Source organism: Dufourea novaeangliae, unplaced genomic scaffold, assembly GCF_001272555.1.
Source record: "Dufourea novaeangliae isolate 0120121106 unplaced genomic scaffold, ASM127255v1 scaffold187, whole genome shotgun sequence".
NCBI classification, from domain to species: domain Eukaryota; kingdom Metazoa; phylum Arthropoda; class Insecta; order Hymenoptera; family Halictidae; genus Dufourea; species Dufourea novaeangliae.
In genome coordinates this window covers 2,982,534-3,005,005 of record NW_015374075.1, presented here as the reverse complement: position 1 = coordinate 3,005,005, position 22,472 = coordinate 2,982,534, and the positions used below count along the sequence as shown (strand labels likewise).

Sequence of the window (22,472 nt, the reverse complement as noted above, 5' to 3'; positions counted from 1 at the left end):
GAAATGGTATATTAATTACAAAATTCGAGAACTATTATAAACATTGAATAATTACGAGACTTTGTGAAAAGTAATAAGTAGACTGCGGATTTTATTCTTTTATAGCATAGGTACTCTAAATTTCATGTACTTAAGGGTTTAATAAAGTTTAAAGAGGTTTTTATTTTACATCGAACCTGATAGAGCATTAAATGATGTAAATAGATTTCTCTTCGACTTCAGTTCTTGTAAATTAGCCCAGGAACATCTATATCTGCGTAAACACACGCAGTCTAGTAGTAAGTATTGTAAAATCAGGAAGTTATGTGAAAAGTAATAAGTCAGTGACGAATTATTTTCGGCGTCTTCGGATTCTTTTGATCCTCTCTTTTTTGATTTCGCAGTTAGGATATAGGGTTGCACAGTCGGCTCCACCGAGACCCAGGATAGAAGCTTTTACAGAATCCAACATTGCCGACCATGGAGATCCTTTTAATACCCTGCTGGATATCCAACTCATTCCTAAACTGGAAAGAAGGATTACATACTTATCTTTCTATATTGTAACATTCTTTAATGGTTTCTCTAGTTTCAAGTTAACGTTTAATGTCACATTTATCGAAATTATGTATGTGAAACTATGGAATCGCGGGCGACCCAAAATAAACTCAAAATATTTTCAATATTATTGAACATTTCCGAACAAATTCTTTTTCTATTCCTCTTTAGACATCTTAAGGAAAAATAACTGCAGCATGCCATTTAAAGAAAGAGAATCAAAGTATAAAAGCTATTTTGAACTGCGTTCTGAAAGGGTCTCTGTTTGATATGCTTTCTTCTTTAGTTAGCCCAGGTATGGTCTTTAGGTCTACATCGACCCAACCATATTTTCATTTCTTTAACAACTGTTACAACTTTTCACAATTCTCCGATTTAATTTTGAGATTAAGAATCTCGTCACTTCAGAAATGTTCTTAGGTTCACGAAATGTGTAAGAAAATTATTACTGATCTGCGTATCTCTCCTTCCTCCTCATTATTTGGAATGTATACCTGGATTGAAAACCGTAGCAGGGTTATGATATTCAGAACTATGTACAATACTACTTGGAGTGCGAACTCATGTGCGAGGAAGTAGGGACGACGGAGGTCCAAAGGAGAAGGAAGATATGCGGTGAACCTAACCATCTTCTTCCTATTATTCTCTCTATCTGTAACATTCTGTAGTAGTGATGGGCACCATCGACTAAACTAAACTATCGACTAGTGACTATTTAATCGCAACATACTATCAACTATTTAGTCGATGGTTTTTAGTCGACTGAAATTTTGCTTTATAGGTTATGTATAGATTACGTCGTCAACTTTTCAGCACCATTGCTGTATTTACCTTTTAGAAATGTATTAGTTCATAGATAGAATTTCGAAAATATAAGTGGTACACACGTTTTTTTAAACAATTACTAATATTCGATTTTTTGTAAGCTATTTAATATTGGCACTTAAAAAATTAACTGCTCTAAATTTTTTATGTAAATCTATTAGGTTAGAAGCAATAATTTGAACAGTTCTTGGTAATGCATAAAAAGATGTATGAAAAAATTGCAATTGGTTTGCATCACGAAGAAAATCAAGATTCAGTCAATAGCTCGACAGTTCGAGCGAGTCGCTTGAAGCGACTAAATTTAATCGACTAAAGTAGTCGCTTCAAGCGACTAATATTAGTCGCCTGAAAGTAGTCGCTTCAAGCGACTAATATTATTCGCCTAAAGTTAGTCGCTTCAAGTGACTAAAGTAGTCGACGATTGAAAGAATTAGTCGACTGAAAGTAGTCGTTGGTTACTATCGACTTAGTCGATAGTTTTTAGTCGATGGTGCCCATCAATATTCTGTAGTACATTTGCGTGTAGAGGTGGTATAGACGCCACGCTCTGGCCTGTGCACGTGTGTAAAGCCACGTCACCGGCAATTGCCGACGCAGTAGGGACGCGGCTTAAGACTCTGAAATAAGTTCACCGCATACCATATAAGTATTCCCTCCTTCTCCGACCGGCTCCCTTCAGTCCGCTTTCCAGTTACTATACAGGGTGTCCCAAAATAGGTGACAGTCCTTGAAAGGGGTAATTGAATGTGAAACAACTTTTTCCTTAACGAAAAAGTTCTCCGAGGCTTTGTTAACGAGATATTAACGAAAAACCCCGACCAATCACACCACCAGTTTGCCAGCTGAGCTCATGGAGTAACGTTGGCTACGTGCTACCGCGAGAGCTCAGCCGGCAGATTAGCGCTCTGATTGGTCGGAGGTTTTCGTTAAGATCTCGTTACCAAAACCTCGGAGAACTTTTTTGTTAAAGAAAAATTTGTTTCAAATCACCCCAGGAATCACCCCTTTGAAAGACTTATAATTATTTTGAGACACCCTGTAGAGCTCAACGGATTATGATCAGTATCACGCAGAAAAAGAAAACGTTGGTAATGATATTATACATCGAAATTGTTTGAAATTCCTCAAAGCAATCAAATATCTAATGATGCATGGTTATAAACATATAAGCGTCCATAGCATTCTGTGTTTTGTAATGTATAACCTACCTCCAAACGGGAACCCAAATTTTACGCGCGTCTATGGTTTGCGTAGAATGTCGATTGTTTTCGCATAGAATTCTGCGAAGACAATTACCAGAATCCATGTCGGCGACGAGGGCACCTTCAATAGACCTCAGAACATTGTAGGACAGCTCATTTAATTCTTCGTTGCTGGCATAAGATAGAGGTAAGCCAGCGATATTCCTCTTCGAACGTTTACCAGTATTCACCATTGTAGCAGCGGTTGCGTTCATAGTGTTCTAGAAAATCAGGTAACTAGAGATTATGAATTTCTCAATTTACTTCTTTACAAACTTAACACGTTGACTACTCTAATGAATTTTTATGCATGCTTTACTGTATATGTCACAGTGCAGTTTTCATAGTCACAAGCATATAATGACAGGCTATTATTTTGTAATATTATTAAACAGAACGGTATATTTATTGCTTCTATAAATTTTCTGTAAGAAAGTCGTTAAAAAGTGTACGAGGAAAGTCACAATATTTTGTAAAGACCACTTTATGGAAGCTTTAATAAAGTCGCGCAAGAGTTTTAATTTCTGCAAATTTTATACAGAATCTCTAGTAAATCGTGGTGTATCCGAGGAGCAGATGGTTTTGCATATAAAAAGGAAGTGAAAACGTAAAACGAAATGTTTCACATGAAGCTTCGTATACGAAGAAATAGGATTTGAAAATTTATTATGCAACTATGGTTTTGAATGTGTCTATCTATTACTTATTACTTCTACTTATACCAAACGTTGGTAAATAATACTATAGAATTACTTGTTTTCCGTCTCACTTGATACATAGATTCTCACTCTTGATTTATACAATATTCTTGTGAAAAGTTGATAATGTTCTACCACTACCAATATATTATAATATATTATAATTATAAGCATTAACTCAACCAGAAACAGTTAGGAATGGACAGACATACGAGTTTTGTAGTACACAAATGTATACATATATAGTAAACGTATTATCAAATCTGATTGTCACCAAAATTGAAGTTTGTATAAATAAAATGACAGTATGTTTAAGTTGTATTCTTACGCGTAGAAACATCTACATTATTGGTTCCACCACGATTTTCTGCATCTTCATGTGTACACTCGCAAAGATAATAATTATTATTTGTTAACTACAATAATTTCCTCTTTACATCACGCTTCGCTTATTAATGTTATTCCAAGTACATATTTTATTTGACAGCATTTACTAGTTATAAGTATTTAAAAAAATTTTGTGACGTCGATTATGAAGGACCAGGATGCTATTGAAAAGACAAGCATAGATCCGTTCACGATAATGGTAGTCAATGTGTTGATGGCGTTAAATGATATACGATACCGTAGCATTCATCAGCAACTGTATAATGAATAAACCAAAGGCTAAAAACGCCAGAGCCGTAAGTGCAATTTCAAAGAAGTCTTTCACCGAAAGTTCACTTCCTTTTCCTTTATAATAATGGGGTTTATGATACTCTTCTTCGTGTTCGTGATAGTACGGTGCTGGGTAATAGTGTTCCTCGTGTATGGCCGGAAAAGTATCGGTGTGAGGTATGAAATGATCACCTCCGTGACCATAAGAGTGACCATAATAGACATTGTGTCCTGAAGAGGACGACAGCATGTGATCTACCCAATCAATAAATAATTGTCTCACAAATCTTCTATGTAGCAAATCTGTCCACAAATTTGTGCATAGTTATGAATACACTCGAACGCCAATTATCCGAACTAATAAGGAAACAGATCCGTTCTGGCAAGTGATTTTCTTGCATAATCAGTCTAGTGGACTCAAAGTTTCGAATATGTTATAAAAAGATTGTAAATAAAACACAATTGAATGGTGGTTGTTTAGTGGATAAAAGAATACACGATGATAACGTATCATAATAAGCAAATAAATCATTTTCAAAAATTGCTAAGTCCCATATTCATTTTAAAACAAATATTTCAAAAGCATTGATTTTTTCTTTTGCTTTCATCCATCTTCACGCAACAGCTTTGCAGTTTAATGTGATAGGCTGATAGGTGAATATTTCCGTCATTTCTTCATCTGTGTAAAGGCTCCCACAAACTAACGCGATATATTCGCAGCGGTAACGAATTTTGTAAAGGAATATCATATGGATAAAATATTATAATGTTTAAGGACATTATAATATTTATCAAGATTTATAATCTATGGATGAACAATAAATACATCACATATATTTATCCACTTAGTGATCATAAATACCCTCTCTATATTAATAAGATTTATAGTAATAATTGAAACAATTAAAAATATTATTCTAAATAATAACATATTATTATACTAAACAATTATTCAATCTATATATTCATATTTAATACAATAATAATAATCATATCATTAATTCAATGATGACGAGACGTAATTTGAGAAAGAACCATACTAGGATATCATACTTTAAATGTAATAAAATTAATAAAATATAGAATAATTTTATTTATTGTTTCAGAACTATTCTTTTTTATTTCATTTTTCTGAACATATTTTCACAGATCAATTTCACCTAATATTGAAATTGGTAGACTATGACCTCCTTTAAACATTATAATATTTAATCCATATGATATTCCTTTACTAAATTCCATTTAGTTTAGGAAGATTCGCAACAGTTTAAAATGCATGGCGTCTTATGAGGCTGTTCACACCAATGTTGAAAATTTCCGCATAAATTTGTCTATATAAAATATATCGCCGCGAATTATTCACTGCCGCTGCGAATAAAACACGTTGGTTTGTGGGAGCGTACTTTAACAAGGACAAATGAAACAATATCATCTTCCCCCATAATTTTGTATCGTTATCTATTTCTAATCATTACCGAACATTCTCATAATTATAATTCACAATTCTAAGTATATTGTGCATCGAATCTTACAATATCTATAATTTCAATTTAACTAATGTTGTCATTTACATTGTTATGATATGTAATATGTACTCGCGAAATACTAGACTCAGACGTTTGAATTGGAAAGAGTATAATTTTAAAAATGTAATCATCGTTGCATTTTTCGGTTAATCAATATTCGGATAATCAGTATTTTCAGTAACTGTTGACGTACTACAGTATATATTTTGTTAGAAAATGAGCACGAATTTGTGAAGTGAAAAGATTATGGAAAAATTGAATACTGTAAAATAAGAAATTAGGAAACGTTCTTTACCATTTTCATCGCCTTGCTCTTCGTGGAAACCTACTTTGCCAGATGGTATCGGCGCCGGCATCGCGTATCCCGTAACTTCACCATCGAATTCATCAATATTATCATCCCTAGGTCCTTGCATTTTGTTCATCTTCTTACTAGGAGCATAATGTCGGTACACGTCGTCCAATGTCGTCCTTCTAAACAAATCAACATATCCATATTCTAGCTATAAACAGCAATTTAACCTCTTAGCTGTGAATGACAAGTATACTCGTCATGAAGAAATAGAAATTCTTCATTCACTCGTGGTGCGAGGAAAGCAAAGTACCATTTGTTATTCAAATTAAAATTTTTGTAAAAAATTAAAAGTATTTGTAAATTAGAGATATTTTAGAGTATTTCGAGACTACTTGCCTATTTAGACTTGTTCTTTCTGCATCATTCTTCTAAATAATTCTTCTTTTAATAAAAAAAAATAATAAATGTTTAAGTTTTGTAAATAATGTAAATAAATTTCAACAATTTTTCAATTTTACAGCAGCTGCACATACTCTCTGTTTGATGATTATATACCTCGTTATAGCGTCGTTCCAGCGACACAAGGTAGATACATACATACTTTTAAAAAACAACACCGCAACTAAGAGGTTACGATTATGATTATACCCATCATTATCACGCTGACTACCACAGTTTTTAATATTGGAACAATACCATAATAAAATATATTTATTTCTGTTTTTTCTAATAACAATATAAATATTTACACGACGACTTAAACACTCATTTAATATTACTTTGTGTAATTTAATGGGTCCTGTCACCGGTGACCACCATGGGAGATCACGTGTTGAGGACAATTTAAAAGATACAAAAACAATTCAAGGACTAGTAAACTATTTTAAGCATTCCAAATTGTACAGTTAATTGTGAATTTATCTGAATGTGTTATTATTAGTGTCGCCAATAACCCGAACAGATGGTTGATGCGACCATAAATAATAGAGAGAGAAAAAGCATACCCATAACAAAAATTTCGACTTTAACTTCGTTAAAAAAAAATGAATCTAAAATAAAAATTTGGTAACTTAGAAATTTGATTAAATGAACAGCTTATAACTGAAATAATATGGTATAACTATTTCCTTCTTCCTCTGTCTTTGGTAACAGGAAGAAATTTCTCTAAGAAAAGTTATATATTTTATTTTCTAATTGTGTTTCAAAACTCGATACGCATCGAATAGAACTTACATCATTCGTTCTTCTGTGAAAGTTTTAAATACTTACCGTTGTAACCACTGTTTATATTTCACACTTCCTTCATCCGCCAACATTTTGTCATGAACAGTAACATTATCGACGTCCACCAAGTCACGCAATTCATTATTTTCCGTGATGCCGAGCCGCCTTTTAACTCGAGGTGTGCTCATCAATTTCATGATTTCCTCGGCCATGTAACCATGACACAAATATTCATTCATCTTTTTCCTGATTTCATAAATCACGAATCACCAAATGTTTAGATTCACAAGAATAATATAATGTTTCAATCTACCTGTGATACTCCATGTTATTTAACGCATCGCTGGCAGAGCCATCCGCTGTTTTAGTATCAGAAACTATTGATGTATTTTTCGTTGCTTGCTGATCTGGGAATAAGAATGATCCAGGCAGAAGATCAACGGACATTATGTCGTTTTCATCGATACAGAATTCGTTGCCATCGTCGAAGCATTGTTGCCCGACAGTTGCTCGCACCATTGACGAAATCCAACTGAGAAACACGATAAAATAGAATTGCTTGAGGAAAATCATTTGTAAAGGTGTCGACGTGTTACTTCATAGGAGCAAGGTTTTGTCATAACGAATGACAGCACGGTAAAGACTGGCAAGGCAAAACGGAGACACGGTCCTGTAACAAGCTGTTCACCTACTAGAAATAATTGCTTTAACTGTATACATGCCTCAACAACGTTAACAGTGCTTCTCGTGAAAATTACAGTTCCTTAAGAAATAAATTATATGAAATTAATAATTTATAATCGCGATCAAGCCAATGTGATAATATGATTTTTATAAATATGTTGTACATCGTAACAGAATGTACGATTTTATAATAATTTGGAGTAGTCTTTAAAAAAATTACAAATGAAGAAATTTAGTGTTTTATCAATAGACTAGGATTCTATGCAGTTATAGTTTGCGCGATTGTCTGAAACGACTGAAACTCGGTGTGATAAAATGAAGGTTAATGAGGTTTTTATTTTGTTTACAACTTGACCGAACCCTTACTAAAAATTATCCAGTTTTGTCCGATGAAACTCTCTTCCGTCCAGCATAGTCTAACTGTTCAACGATATTTCTTAAATAGTCGATACAAATCGCCCACATGCAAATAGACTGGATTTTCTCAACACATATTTGTACACGTGACTAATCCTGTACCAGTTGGTGACACCACCAGGCGATTTACACGTAATCCGACACCTATGATTAAATACCTTTATTAAAAACCACTTACACTGCTCTTATGAATGTTTTAGGAGCTGAGGGTCTGTCGGGATGGATGGGGATGGGTTTGGCGAGATGAGGTAATGGGAGCTTTGTTCCCCTGGGAACTCGCTCACCTGTCTAATATCTCACGAGAGTGGCTATATCTGCGCCCATACCAATAGCGACCAGTTATACATGGTGCTTACAGAAAATTAATCGCTCAGTTTTCAGAATTCTCGCAATCTCTTTAATCTTCCACTTCTACTTCAAACAGAATGAAGCTTCGTTCCTATGAAAAACTAATTACATTACCGCTTAAAAGCACGAGTAGATTCATTTGCAAACGATACGTCTTAATCTTTGTCAACATGAAACAGTATTAACATTTTTTCAGACAAGTCTTTTTGTTTTACATATACAGTGGGTAAAAAAAGGATTTGTATACAGCCACATTTTTCATACGTATCACAAAAATTCTGTTATTTTATTTTAAGTTGTATTGAGTCGAAACAAGTAATTTCCGTTGTAGACAACGTAAATAATTAATAATAGTACTAAATAATAAATAAAATTAGTGAATACTGAATTACAATTAGGTATCGGTAATAACAGGATTTTCATTCAATAGTTATTACTAAATTTAATAATGATGAAAATTGTATAATAGGTTAACTTTAATTGTAAACTATTATAGATTGAAATAAAGTTGAAAATGCAGCGTGAAAACTATTTGTGACTGCATGTGATAATACGCTTTCAAATGGTAAAGCTGAAAAAACTGCCATAATGGTACAACCGAAAATAAAATAGCAGATATAGCAGTAGAATGGGCTACCAACATTATACGAAGCTTTACTGAAAACACAAACTCCCACATCACGAACGGATCTACAAGAATCTACCTTAAAAATGGTAATGGGAAATGGAAACAATAAAAATGGTAATGGGAAATGGAATGGAAAAATACAGTACCACCACATATTCAGACAATGAACAGTAGTTTCAAAACTAGGGAGAATATACCACTAGACCTGTCAAGAAAAGAACACATTACTTATAAAAATTGTATATACTTATAAAAATAATCTATTTTCATTTACCCTGGAAAAATAGTCCTCCAATTTATGGCAAATGTAATGTATATATAACTGTCCACCACATAATTATACACTGCAATAAAGTACTTGACGTTACGTCAAAGAAACAATGTACATAAACTACAACTTAAACGAGAACTTCTTCAACCATAAAGAAATACGTATATTTCTCCAATTCCTTAAACAAACAAAACTAGTTACAAGTGTAATGTGACTGAACATTATTACAACTTAAACGAGAACTTCTTCAACCATAAAGAAATACGTATATTTCTCCAATTCCTTAAACAAACAAAACTAGTTGCAAGTGTAATGTGACTGAACATTATTACATCTTAAACGAGAACTTCTTCAAGCATGAAGAAATACGTATATTTCTCCAATTCTTTAAACAAACAAAACTAGTTGCAAGTGTAATGTGACTCAACATTATTACAACTTAAACGAGATCTTCTTCAACCATAAAGAAATACGTATATTTCTCCAATTCCTTAAACAAACAAAACTAGTTACAAGTGTAATGTGACTGAACATTATTACAACTTAAACGAGAACTTCTTCAACCATAAAGAAATACGTATATTTCTCCAATTCCTTAAACAAACAAAACTATTTGCAAGTGTAATGTGACTGAACATTATCGTTGCTGATAACCGCCAAGAATGAATGCGGCACAAAACAATGAGGGAAAAAAACTGCCGTAATGAAACTGAACCACGTATGATATTTTTGCCTATGAATGGTAGCAATGAAGTTGAGTTTAGTGGGATAAAAGGATCTCACAGATGCTGTTTTCAGCAAGGGTGTGGCACCGATAAATTCTCCGTATACGAATGCGTTCCACGGCAATTTGTGCACGCGTTAGTACGCCCTTCTTTACGCAGGTGTTTGATTGATCGTTTCAATTACGTGGCGCAACGTGCATCAAACGTAGAAGTAAAATCCACATCAGGAAGAGGATCGTTCATTCGGGAACTTTACCAAATATCGTAGTCATAAAAGATACTTTTGGTGAATTTGCGGACTTGAACTACCTAACATAACATGAATTCGATACAAACATTTCTTTCTTATTAATACAGTACTACATGTTTATAAGGAAATATTTTTATTTTATTGTGGTCTTTATATTGTATCGACTGCTTCATCATTAGCGGTGCAAGTTAGGTTCTGGATATTATATCTGTGACATTTTGAAATCTGACATGTTTACTCTACTTTGTGGGGAAATTTTCTAATTTTTAATTTTCTTAGTAGGTACTAATAATAATTAATAAGTAAGGTATAAATGATTACATGTTTAATAGCAGTTTCGACTCGTGCAATAAATATTTCCAGTATTGTACTTGATAATATTGAATACTTTTGTCATGAAATTTCTATTTTTTTTAATATTAATTTCTCAATAGAATATTAAATATTTATGTCCGTGAGTGTTGTTTTTACAGAGTTTTCTATATTTCTGCACTTCATGTTACTAAACAAATCAAATTTAATGAAATATATTTTGTCACGTGGAAATATGAAATTTCAGAACCCCTAAAATTTGTAGTGTACCGTACGTTAATATGTATGTATTTTGACAGTATTCAATTTCACTTATCTAAAACGCGTAAACTACAGCGAAAATAATATTTTCATTTGTTAAAATATGCCAGGAAACGATTGAATTAATGTTTCCCCATTTTTATGAAATAGTAGCCATTGAATATGTATCTATAGTATCTATTCATCGTTCAATTCAATGTTTAAGATTTCTCGCGGCATTGAATCAAATTTCAAAAATACACAAATGATAAAACCTTAAAATCATTTGCTGTCATCTTTCCAGATACACAGACTGCCTTTTCTGGAATACGTTGAAAGACGTTTTAAGGGCTCATAATGGTTTCCTGGAAGAAGCGCGGATACCTATCCGTGAAATTCCGTGCGCGTCGACCATGTCGTTACTTCCGCCTTTCACACCTAACGAAAAGGTGATGCACAGCATTTCGTTTCACGTACAAGAGGCTCAATATTTGTTCTCGTCACTTGCACGGTTAAATTTTTTAAGAAGGTTCATAAGCGACACACGTAAGATGCAATTTTATCCACAAAGAAATAATATTCTCTTCATTAATTCCGAAGAAGTGTTCATTTTTTTTTATAGCAGTCATATCATAATAATCAAAAATTTCTTTCATCGTTACCTTCTGAGAATATCGTCCTTACAACTGTTAAAATGGGAAGTCCGTAGTTATTAATTAATTTCACTCATTTCTTGAAAATACTCGTTTTGGTTACTGAATTATTTGTATATTATTTATGCAGAAAAACAAATAAATATATTCTTGTCGAAGGACATGTGTAACTGTCGATGTTTGCTCAATCACACATTTAAAAAAAAACGTTATAGTATATTATATGTAAACATCTCAATTACATAATAGGAATTTATTGCAATCTAATTACAGCATGGATAAATATATTCTTTATTTTCGTAAATAAGCTATTGTAAAAAAGCATTTTAAAAAATAAGCTTTTCAATTTTGTTACTATAAACGACAATTTTTTTGAAGAATATTGCAAGAAATTGTTTAGAATCGGTACATGATATAAAAGTAAGTAGACAGGGATCCTGAAAATAATTGATGACACCAGTCCACGGTAGATAGCATTCACAATCGCCATTCATCCTTTTAGCAGCATGGAACTGAATGGATTTTTGGTATATAAGGACGAACATTGAGATTGGCTGGTGCTATCTGGAAACTAATGGTACCACTACCGACGGAAATGTTCGATATTTGAAGCTCGTAAACAGAAACAGCTCGATATGGTTCGATAAAATGTATCGTTGAGATGAAGCTTTCTGCGAATCACATGTTTTACACGTTTATCTCAAATGTTCTGCTCTACCATTGTGTACAATTCTATCGTTTTACATTACAGAATTTGAATCAAATTGTTTAGATTTAGAATATACTGAAACGTAACAACAAAAAAACAAATTTCTCTTAAACCCTGATAAGTATAGTACATTATTACTAAATACATCAGTTTATAAAGTGTTCTACATCATTCTACATAATTTAGTGACTAAAATAATGAAAAAAATATATTTTATGAAGACAGACATTCTTTAAAACCCAGGCTTATTAAAAAGAAACATGCATGTACTATGTCATGAGTAGTGAAAGTTTTCCGCCAATTATCACAAATATATGATAAATTGTTGTGAGGAATTTTGCACTATTCATGTACATGTTGCGTTAATTTCTGTTAATTAACTTTCGCTTAGCTAATACTGGACTAATCCATACCGATATTTACGTACGTAATATCAGTCGAATAATACAAATATTGCATAAGGTATAACCATGTATCTTTCAAATATAATATATGTATTATAATTTAGATTGAAGTAATTATGATTTAGAGATACCAATTTCGCCGAAAAGTATACTCATATACAGTTGAACCATGGTTATCCGAACTACTAGGAAGAAAAGTTCATTCTAGTGAATTGTTTTTCGGGTAATTGTTCCAGGAGTTTCACAGTTTCATATATCAATAAAAATAAATGAAATTATATCATTTGTGTCCACTTATACTGTATTCCAATAATCTGTATTTGCAAATTTCGATATCTGCTATAGTGTTGCGGGTCCGAATGGACCCTGTATTCGACGTATCCTCGACCGCCAGAAAATCCATCATTCAAGGGTCAATACATATAAAATTTGGTTTTCTTCATTGTAGTATGTTGCAAAATTTTCACAAGAACCTTTGAGTCTTGCGCAGTCCGAACATTTTTGCTGCTAACAATATTTAATTTAATCGCAGCAATACTATAATTGCTAGAATATTTTAGCCGCCTCATCGTCATCTTCAGCGTGTGTATCTATACAACAGGTAAACGCATTTTTATAAAATGTCTAAACGCGATTATGAGAACCACTGGATGGAATTTAGTAAACGCGTGAAGAAGTATTTTGCGGTACTTTTTCACAGCGTTCTTCGTATGGCAGAAACGTTTATCCAATGCGAGAGTGTACATATGATAGAGAAGGAACCATTAGTTTGCTGACATAAAGCTCTGAAATAGAGGGGTCGAAGAAGGCGGACGCTTTGGAAGAGCATGCGCTCGTAAGCACCAATCAGAAGTCCCCTTACTGATCCCTGATGAACTCTTTTTCGGTGGATAAACTTCACTACTGCGCATATCGTGATATTAAGCTACTATGTTCTTAGAAACATCGATAATGCATACATATAATAATCACAGCCATAACTGGATAATACCAAATTGTGTTGTTATAATAACGCGATGGAGAATGAATCTATGTTAATGGTACCCTATCCACGTATAAACTAATCGGTTATAGATAAACATTTGGTGGTAACAACATGGTAAGGGAAGACTTTTGAACAATTTTTAGTATGTAGACGATAAAACTAATTGCAATACACACCGGTGAGAAATACTGAGATGTCTTTATCACAATGAACTCATTTTCAATGAAGATTCTAAAGCAAAAAGACAAAAAATTTTGTGAAAACAGTTTGGAAAGGTATTCATATTGAAATCGTGCTTTTGCCATTATTTCTGTTGCTTTTATTCCTGAACTGTAAATATAATAAAACACTTTGGAAGTAGAATTATTCTCGCTTCTATAAAAATTCCCTTAAAAGTACTGTTATTTTATTGTAATTCTACCATTAACAGAAAGTCGAAGGACGATAGAAGATATTGTTTCGCAATCATTGAAATTCATTGCAAAACGAAGATGTCGGACGATGTTTAATACAAGAGTAAGGATTCTATCGATTTACCGTACGTATGATAGTAAAGTAACGTTAAACGAGTGTGAATAAGCTTTTGACCCCTACTCCTATCAGGTAACAGAAATGAGTGGGGATCCTTGGCGCGAGATGTTCTTCCAGCTTCATAGGATGACCTTCTCTCAGGAACCAATGGTGGGGAAGCTGGGAGGTCCTTCTGGACCACGGACACGTGCCACCTGTCATACATTTTGAGGTACTTGCTTTCGGGCGGTTGAGAGGGAGATTAGTCGAACATTAGATCTGAAATGCCACCACGGATTACCGCGAGATAAATATAACGAAACATCGTGTTTCAACGATCGTTTGAAAAACGGTAAAAGTGGTAAAACAAAGGAATGAACGAACCAGTGCACATGATTGAAAACAATATTGTGAATGAGAGATTTGTCCTTGGGAGGGAAACGAGTACAATGAAATGTAATTCTGGACAATAATTGTGAATTTAGTCTTAAAATCATAGTAATTGCGTTGAAGTTATATTAATTATAAGTTTATTTAAAAGTGCATCGGTACATAGCTGAAGTGACGTTTGGTATTGGAAGATTTCACCAAGAAAGTCCAATGACATTGTCGGCAATGGAGCCGTATCAAAATCATAACAAGGTGACTGATGAGATCTGTGATCTCCGGCGGATACATATGCAACAGAATAGTGATAAAATCGATGTTATCGACGACACGTACGAACAGACGAAAGAAGATCGCGAACGATTCCTTAACTTTGCGAATAGTCACCACGATACATTGGAGTACGCATCCGATTCTAGTAATGAGAGTTATAAGGAGTCGCACAGGAAACAAGTCGAACGAAAAAATTCATTACCGATTACCGTGTCTAGTGCGTTCACAATTGACAATATTCTTGGGAGGCACGATGAAAGAGATACGGAAGTGTCATCCAGCTTAAATAATTCTCACGACAGGGATGAGGAGCAGGACGAAAGGGACGAGAAAATGGAAGAAAGGCAGTTTATAATGCCAACTGCAATACCGGCTACGCATTCAGGTACAATTTATGCTATGAAAAATATACATTATTACTATGTCTGTTAAATGACGACATCCAGCGATGTGTATTTATTTTGCTATTACATAATTGCACTTATATCGAAGTGAGATACAAAATTTTTTGTGAAGTTAGAGACATTAATTTACTAAATGATGTGAAAAAAAAATTTGAAAAAGTTGCAATTGGTCTGACGCGAAGAAAATATTAAAGGTCGTGTTTTACAACTTTTTAATCTGAGGCTATAATGAAAATTTAATAAATACGTATCGAAGATTTATGTTAGTTATGTACATACTGAAACTTTCATTGAAATCGGTTAATACAGAAACGAGGGACAGACATAAAAAAAAATGAGAATTGTTAGATTTATTACAGTTGTAGATCGAAAGTCGGGAAAAACTGCGATTTTCAACATTTTTAATCGTTTGTATCTCGTAGCAACGTTAACCGATTTTCATAAAATTTTCAACATGTATATAACTAACATAAATCTTCGATACGTATTTATTAAATTTTCATTATAGCCTCAGATTAAAAAATTGTAAAACACGACCTTTAATATTTTCTTCGCGATTCGGACCAATTGCAACTTTTTCAAATTTTCTTTTTCACATCATTTAGTAAATTAATGTCTCTAACTTCACAAAAAAAACTCAAGCCATTTGGACCAATTTTAAAAGAGTTGTTCCGTTTTAAAGGGTGTACGAATACTTTTTACACCCACTGTATATATGTATATGTATATATGGGTACATCATATAAATCTGTAGTGCGATAAAAAATGGAAATTTTTCTATTATAGTCAATATATATTTTATGTGAAAAGAGTAATCTTCTCAATTGATGAAATATTGTAATAAACATAATATACATTTTGATATTGCCATTAATAATTGCGTGTAGTAAAGCTTTTTATGTTTAAAATGTAATCTATTATGTCACAGATATGGGAATCGGACTATACACACCGACAGGATTATCGTATTCCGAAGTCACATTTTCCGACCCATCTGGATATTCAGCAACATCTTTTGCTTCTGCGTCTCTTTTGTACAACAGTTGGTTCGCTCAAACGAAACCTGGTCAATTATTCGGTTTGCAAGGTGAGTTTATTTACTGCGTTAACTAATATATCTCTAGTATCTCGCTTAATCTACATCTAAGTTATGAATAAATAATTTAATTCTTATTAGAGAAGGTACTAAGTCTGATACATTTTTGAAAAACTTGCTTAAATCAGTTATTATATTTAATGCAAAGTATGTATCGTGTTCGTCATTTCATTCTCCTTGATAGCAACAAGAATATCCTTCAAATATTTCGAGTGGTATATTAATATGTAGATATATTACACTTAATTTCAATTGTCAAGCAAATGAAATACTCAATTTACATTACAATCAACATTACATATTCACTAACATAAAATGGATAAAACATTACAACAAATTTTTAAAACAAACACGTTAGAATAAACTTTTACAACATATTTTTAACAAAAGAAGTTCATTGTATTACAGCTTCACGACTAAAATCCAAAAGATATAACTAGTAATGTTCAGACAATGAATTCTCATAAAGTTCAATACGAAATTTCACCGTTTCACGTACAGTTCTTATGGGTATACCCTCCCCTTTCACATTTTATGGGAAAAGAGGAAACTTCTTGCGCCTCCTTTGAAATAACAGCGTTCTCGTGTGTTTTCGTTTTGCCACGACAAAAGAGTCTAATTATCTACTCGTAATAACTTATCGCCGTAATTCCATTTTCGCGAACAATGCAGAGAAGAGCGAAATCGTCGTATTCTTTCTCAGCTGTGGGGAATATTGGACATTACTCGAGGCGTCTGCGGTAACAGCTTTTCGACACGCGAACGACGCATTAACAGGGTGTTGTATCCCCCTAATTTCGATATATTAGCTGCTATATAAAATATTTAGTTGCTCGGAATTCAAACGATTATAATTCTATGCAAGGTATTTTTAGTTTTTAATGCGAATTCGTTTAACAGAATCCGTTCTTGTTGTTCTTTTTAGTAGTACATAATGTAAACAAACGGTATGCGTGGCCAAAAATGCAAATAAGGATGTAATACTCATAAATAAGTCACGAGATATGAACTACTTATGAATCACTATGATTTCTGTATTGTACTACCAATGTAATACATATATATAGTATGTATATACTTGAATTTGAAGAAGATATTTTAGTGGGTTGAAATATATTCTTCTGGTGTATGCTTTCGTTTTAATAATGTTGACAAGTTTTTCTAGAATTCACACGACTTACTTATTATGATATTTATTGTCTTTTATTTTTTCCACGTATATTGAATTAATGTAGTTTAAAAGCAGCACAGTACGCCCCAGAATGATAGAACCACCCTAACAAAAGGCAGTTCTAGAAGTATGGTAAATGTTAGAAAAAAAACTGCAACATTACGTTATTCTAATGCATATTTAATACATATTCGACCTAAAGAAGATGAAAGGAAAACCTGTATTTAATACACAATAAGAACAGAAAACAAAATCATGTACCAAAATGATAGCATCATTTAATAAATCTCATTACACTGTTCAACACATACAAAATGTGTAATTTTCAATAGACGTTTCTTATAATCTTTATGTGCTGAGACTTATGTGCTTTCCAAAATACATAGTTTTTGAAAAAATTATTTTATAAGAAATTACAATTGAAGTTTTGTACTTTTACAGTATGTAATAGTTATTCAGTTGCTTTTAACACGCAATAATTATGTGGACTCTCTCGAACAAAATGATGTCAATTATTATATTATAGAATTTGATATATTTGCATGATGGTCAAAGTAAAAGGACATCCAAAACGCAACCAACTTTTGCAGAAATTTTTTAATTTATTTCACAAATTAAGGCTCTAAGGGAAAATCTAACTATAGCATACGATGGAGTTAATTTTTCTGCTAAGGAAAGCGTAAAAAAAAAGTTAAAAAATCACGTTTTGCATACTTCTGCTCAACGTAACGGAAGCGCTAAACGCACACAGCTACACGACCGCCGTCATTGAGTACCATTGCCGCCACGGGTTTGGTAAACTAATTCACTTCTCTAGTGAAAATAAGACATTATTTTGTAAATCTTCTCCTAGATTTTCTCCTAGACCCATCTTTTGTTAAATAAATTGAAAAATATCTGCAGAAATTGGTGCGTTTTGGATTCTTTTTACTTTGACCATTATGCGAATATATTTAAATTTCATAATATAATAACAATTGACATCATTTTGTTGGAGAGAGTCCACAGAATTATTGCGTGTTAATAGCAACTGAATAACTATTATTGTAGAAGCACAAAACATCTTCAATTGTAATTTCTTATAAATTAATTTTTTTCAAAAACTATGCATTTTGAGAAAAAACTCATGAAGATCAATAAGACACGCCTGTTGAAGATTACACATTTTTTACGTGTTGAGCAGTAAAATGAGATTTATTACACGAGTGGCGCTATCGTTTTGTTTTCTTTCTTATTGTATGTATTTATGTATATGGTATATTGAAGGTAGGTTTCCTTTTCATCTTCTTTATGTAAAAATATATATTAAGTAAACATTCGAATAACGTGATATTGTAGTTTTTTTCTAACACGTACATACCATACTTTTGGAACTGCCATTTTCTAGAGGAGCTCTATCATTCTGGAACGGACTGTATGTAACATCAATAACAACAATGAACCTTCTAGACTTCAAATCACGCTATTAGACTTAAACTGATTGCAATTTTATTTTCTTCCATATTAACAAGAGTATGTCTTTCCAAATGCACTATTTATTCTTAATTTTAGTTCTGCTATGCAAATATAATGCACAATTTTTAACAATATTTTAATATTTGTTTAGGATTTTTATCAATTACAATATATCCAAAGTAAGATTTAAAAGAAAATACAACAATATACTCACCTTAATCTCACAAATTGGAACAGGTTACTAAACTATTAAAAAGCAATTTCTGAGTATTCATTAGTTTGAAATTAATGATTTGAGTGAAAGCTAAAATGTGGATATTGTTACATCATGGGAAAATCCTATAAGGCAGGAGTTTATATAAAATATTTTTCAGGGTTTATGATTGAACACATAATTTTGCAATATTTTTCATACTTGGAAGAATATTTTGTCCACTTCTTGAACGGGAAACCATTAAATATGAATAATTTTGTACAGAGATCTCAATCCGCCATTTTTGTTCCTCTTCCCTCGATACTATCCGCCATGCTGTTAGGAGCCCATTTATCAGCGACGTTACTCTAACCATCTTCCGGAGATGTGCTAAATGTCTCCGTACACTCGTAAATCTTGGTTCTGCCGGTTTTTCTTCTTCATCAAAATGTTCCATTCTTGGCCAGTGGTCTCTCATCTTCTGAGAAACATGAAATAATTTGCACGATAAAATCGTTTCGATTAATTTCTACAAATAATCAAAAAACGATTTATATTTGTAACAAACTTGCTTGTTTTACAAAACTTCATGAACTTGATAGAGATTTAATTTTATTGAAATAAAACTTTGAAAACAATTGATTCCAATTATTTAATACAAAAATCGCTGAAACTGGCTTTATTGTCGTACCATGGTCGAGAAGTATATTTTACCTTATTATAATAATACATAGTTAATAGAAAATTAAAAATGGTACAGTGTTTGTTTTGTGTTTGTATAATTTATAATTAAAAACAATTAGTAGACGGAATATTGTAAATATTTCCTTCGAAAAATAATATATCTTTTCTGAAATAATATGATAATGAAAGGTACGTAGCGAAGGTTACACAAATCTGACAATAAGTTTACCGTTCGTCACAGTTTTAAAAGTGCTCGAAAAGTTTCCGGAAAAACGCAAAAGGCCTTATACAAATACGTAATATCTATTTGTTAGCATACAGGGACGGGCAGCTAATTCAACATTAAACAAAGGGAATACTCCCCATTTTCACGTAAAATCGACGTGGGTTATTACAATTCCGTGATAAAAAAACTAAAAAATTTTTGTGAGAAATAAATAAGAGAATGGCAAAAACATATTATAAGAAAGGGGATAGAAGTTTCCTATTAACTGTTGAATAACAGTATGTATAATTTAGTGTATTTGTAACAACAACGTAAAATATTTGATGGTTTCTGTTTTAATATCTAAATTTTCTTAATGAATTTTTGCCAAGAAAGAAATTTTTCGTCATTGTTTACATAAATATGATATCACTAAATTTATAGAATAGTCTAAATAAAAACATTTTGTTCTAACCTATAACTAAGTTATATACGTTTTTTTTTTTCAAACTGTAATTGGAATTCGAATATTGAAGTAAAATAACGTTGTAACTTTGACAAATACATTATACCGATGCATGTCGCTTCGTGTGAATTCTTTGTCTAATTTTTTGTACAAAGCACATCGCAGTGTCGTGTTATTTAAATGCGTGTAACAACGGTATAATACCTCATATAACCCCATGAACGGAAATGTGTGGAACTTCTTTGCACCATAATGATAATCGCAGCCAAACGTTCCACGATATAAACTGTTTGTTCAGCTCTTTGCCACATTCTGCCTTATATTGACTGTAAGATGTCACACGTTCCTCAAACAATCCCACATGTTTTAGACACGCTTGGAAACTCTAGACGCGGTCCAATGGGTAGACCCAACCGGAGAAAGTGGTAATTGAGTACAAGCCGACGAAGTTAGCCAAACAATTAAGAAGGATGATTATAATGTTAAATTTTTATTATCGCGGCCGTAAATCTTCGAGAAGGTCTGTTCCGTTGAACTGTCATTCCTGGCGATGGTGCTATTCAATTAATATTTAGGTTCACAGAAATTTCTCGGTGTATCGTCAAGCATTTTTTTATCTTGTGCGTAACGCGTACGTAACTAAATTCTGTAAAGTGTGTTCATTTTGTGCAGCGCCCAAACCAAGCGGAAGACGGTCCAGAAAGCCGGGAATCGATCGAAAGCCTCGTCAAGCTTATAGCGCAAAACAATTGGAAAGGCTTGAAGCAGAATTTAAGGTATGTCAGCATATACAAATGCCTAACCGAACTATTTATTGATGACTTTTAGTTCCAATAAAATGATATTTATAATGATTAAAAGGTTGTAATAATAGAAATCTGTGAACTTAACAATAAGTCTTAAATTTAATAATAATGATGTCATTTTGAGTTGACGTACAGAACCTTAGAAAAGAGGAATGGAAACTGTTTTGGAGTCAAACGACATAGAAATGTGCAAATTATTAGCCTTATCACAATCTTTTGACACCTTACAAATTTTATGTAGAAAAGTCAAGAATCTTCTACTAAAAAAATCTCATTTAAAATGTGAAAGAAATCTTTTTACTTTTATTCCATGTTATCTGAAGTACTCGAGCAATTCATTCGCTCCTCTTTTTTTCGGAGTGGTATCTTTCTCTTGCTTTTTCCAGTCTGGAAGTCTAATCGGTGTATGACACGTTACACGTTAATACGTGGAAATGGTTGTAACATACGAAATCGTGTTAATATTGTTATTAAAAATACAAAAGTGCATTTCGTTTGTAAAAGTAATTTACAGGAAAACTTTCTTCTTCCTTGCACTTTATTACAGTTTGGGCTTAATAATTCGCACAATTCTACAGATTAAAAATTTGAATTTAATAAGGTAGAAGCATTTATTGAATGTGGAATTGACGAAACAAATTTTACCTCAGATCGACAAATACTTAAGCGTGAGCAAACGAATGGAACTATCGAAATCATTGAATCTGACGGAAGTGCAGATAAAAACGTGGTTCCAGAATCGGCGTACCAAGTGGAAGAAGCAACTTACCTCCAGATTGAAGATCGCTCAGAGGCAAGGACTTTTTCCACCCCCGTATTTCCCTCCAACGCAGTACCCTCTGTTGCCATACTACACTACACCACTCGTGTTTGGGAATCCAACATCAGATGACGCTAATGTGAACGTGGCAACAATACCGTCACGACCTGCGGTATCGTCTCCAGATACCGCCTGAACTGGTATCGATTCGCACTACTTAGCTGACCGTGAATTGCGTGGCGTTGAAGTGCAATAAAAAACGAGACTATATGTACCACGAAACATTAATATTCTAATTAAATCATAGTCAAGAACATTTAATTTAATGGTTTTAATTAGAGAAGTTGTCGTGTAAATTGCGAATATTAAGTTACCAGAATTGTACGAGGTACATGTATATTTAACAATACAAAAGTTACATGTGTATATAAAT

At 32.9% G+C, this 22,472-nt stretch overlaps 2 protein-coding genes across 2 annotated transcripts; one reads left to right on the top strand and one right to left on the bottom strand.

Moving 5' to 3' along the window:
* Positions 1–331: 331 nt before the first annotated feature.
* LOC107190598 lies at positions 332–7,495 on the bottom strand. Its single transcript, XM_015579424.1, has 6 exons — positions 7,317–7,495; positions 7,049–7,249; positions 5,780–5,958; positions 3,927–4,213; positions 2,571–2,824; positions 332–506 (listed from the first exon to the last, which is right to left on the bottom strand). Exons 1-6 carry the CDS (start codon positions 7,448–7,450, stop codon positions 332–334), a joined length of 1,230 nt encoding a protein of 409 aa, XP_015434910.1. The 5' UTR covers positions 7,451–7,495.
* Positions 7,496–14,739: 7,244 nt separating this feature from the next.
* LOC107190525 (homeobox protein MSH-D) lies at positions 14,740–22,235 on the top strand. Its single transcript, XM_015579335.1, has 4 exons — positions 14,740–15,184; positions 16,132–16,290; positions 21,146–21,249; positions 21,930–22,235. The coding sequence occupies exons 1-4, from the start codon at positions 14,740–14,742 to the stop codon at positions 22,233–22,235; spliced, it is 1,014 nt and encodes a 337-aa protein (XP_015434821.1).
* The last annotated feature ends 237 nt before the right edge of the window (positions 22,236–22,472 follow it).

What these genes read in the sequence shown, in the direction of transcription:
- LOC107190598 (XM_015579424.1), bottom strand. Translation starts at nt 7,450, where the DNA reads ATGTCCGTTGATCTTCTGCCTGGATCATTCTTATTCCCAGATCAGCAA. An exon ending in AATAACATGGAGTATCACAG is followed by an intron (nt 7,250 to 7,316) that starts GTAGATTGAAAC and finishes TTATGAAATCAG; the next exon opens with GAAAAAGATGAATGAATATT. An exon ending in AGTTGCTGATGAATGCTACG is followed by an intron (nt 2,825 to 3,926) that starts GTATCGTATATC and finishes CTGATTTTCTAG; the next exon opens with AACACTATGAACGCAACCGC.
- LOC107190525 (XM_015579335.1), top strand. Translation starts at nt 14,740, where the DNA reads ATGACATTGTCGGCAATGGAGCCGTATCAAAATCATAACAAGGTGACT. An exon ending in TCAATTATTCGGTTTGCAAG is followed by an intron (nt 16,291 to 21,145) that starts GTGAGTTTATTT and finishes CATTTTGTGCAG; the next exon opens with CGCCCAAACCAAGCGGAAGA. An exon ending in GGCTTGAAGCAGAATTTAAG is followed by an intron (nt 21,250 to 21,929) that starts GTATGTCAGCAT and finishes ATTTTACCTCAG; the next exon opens with ATCGACAAATACTTAAGCGT.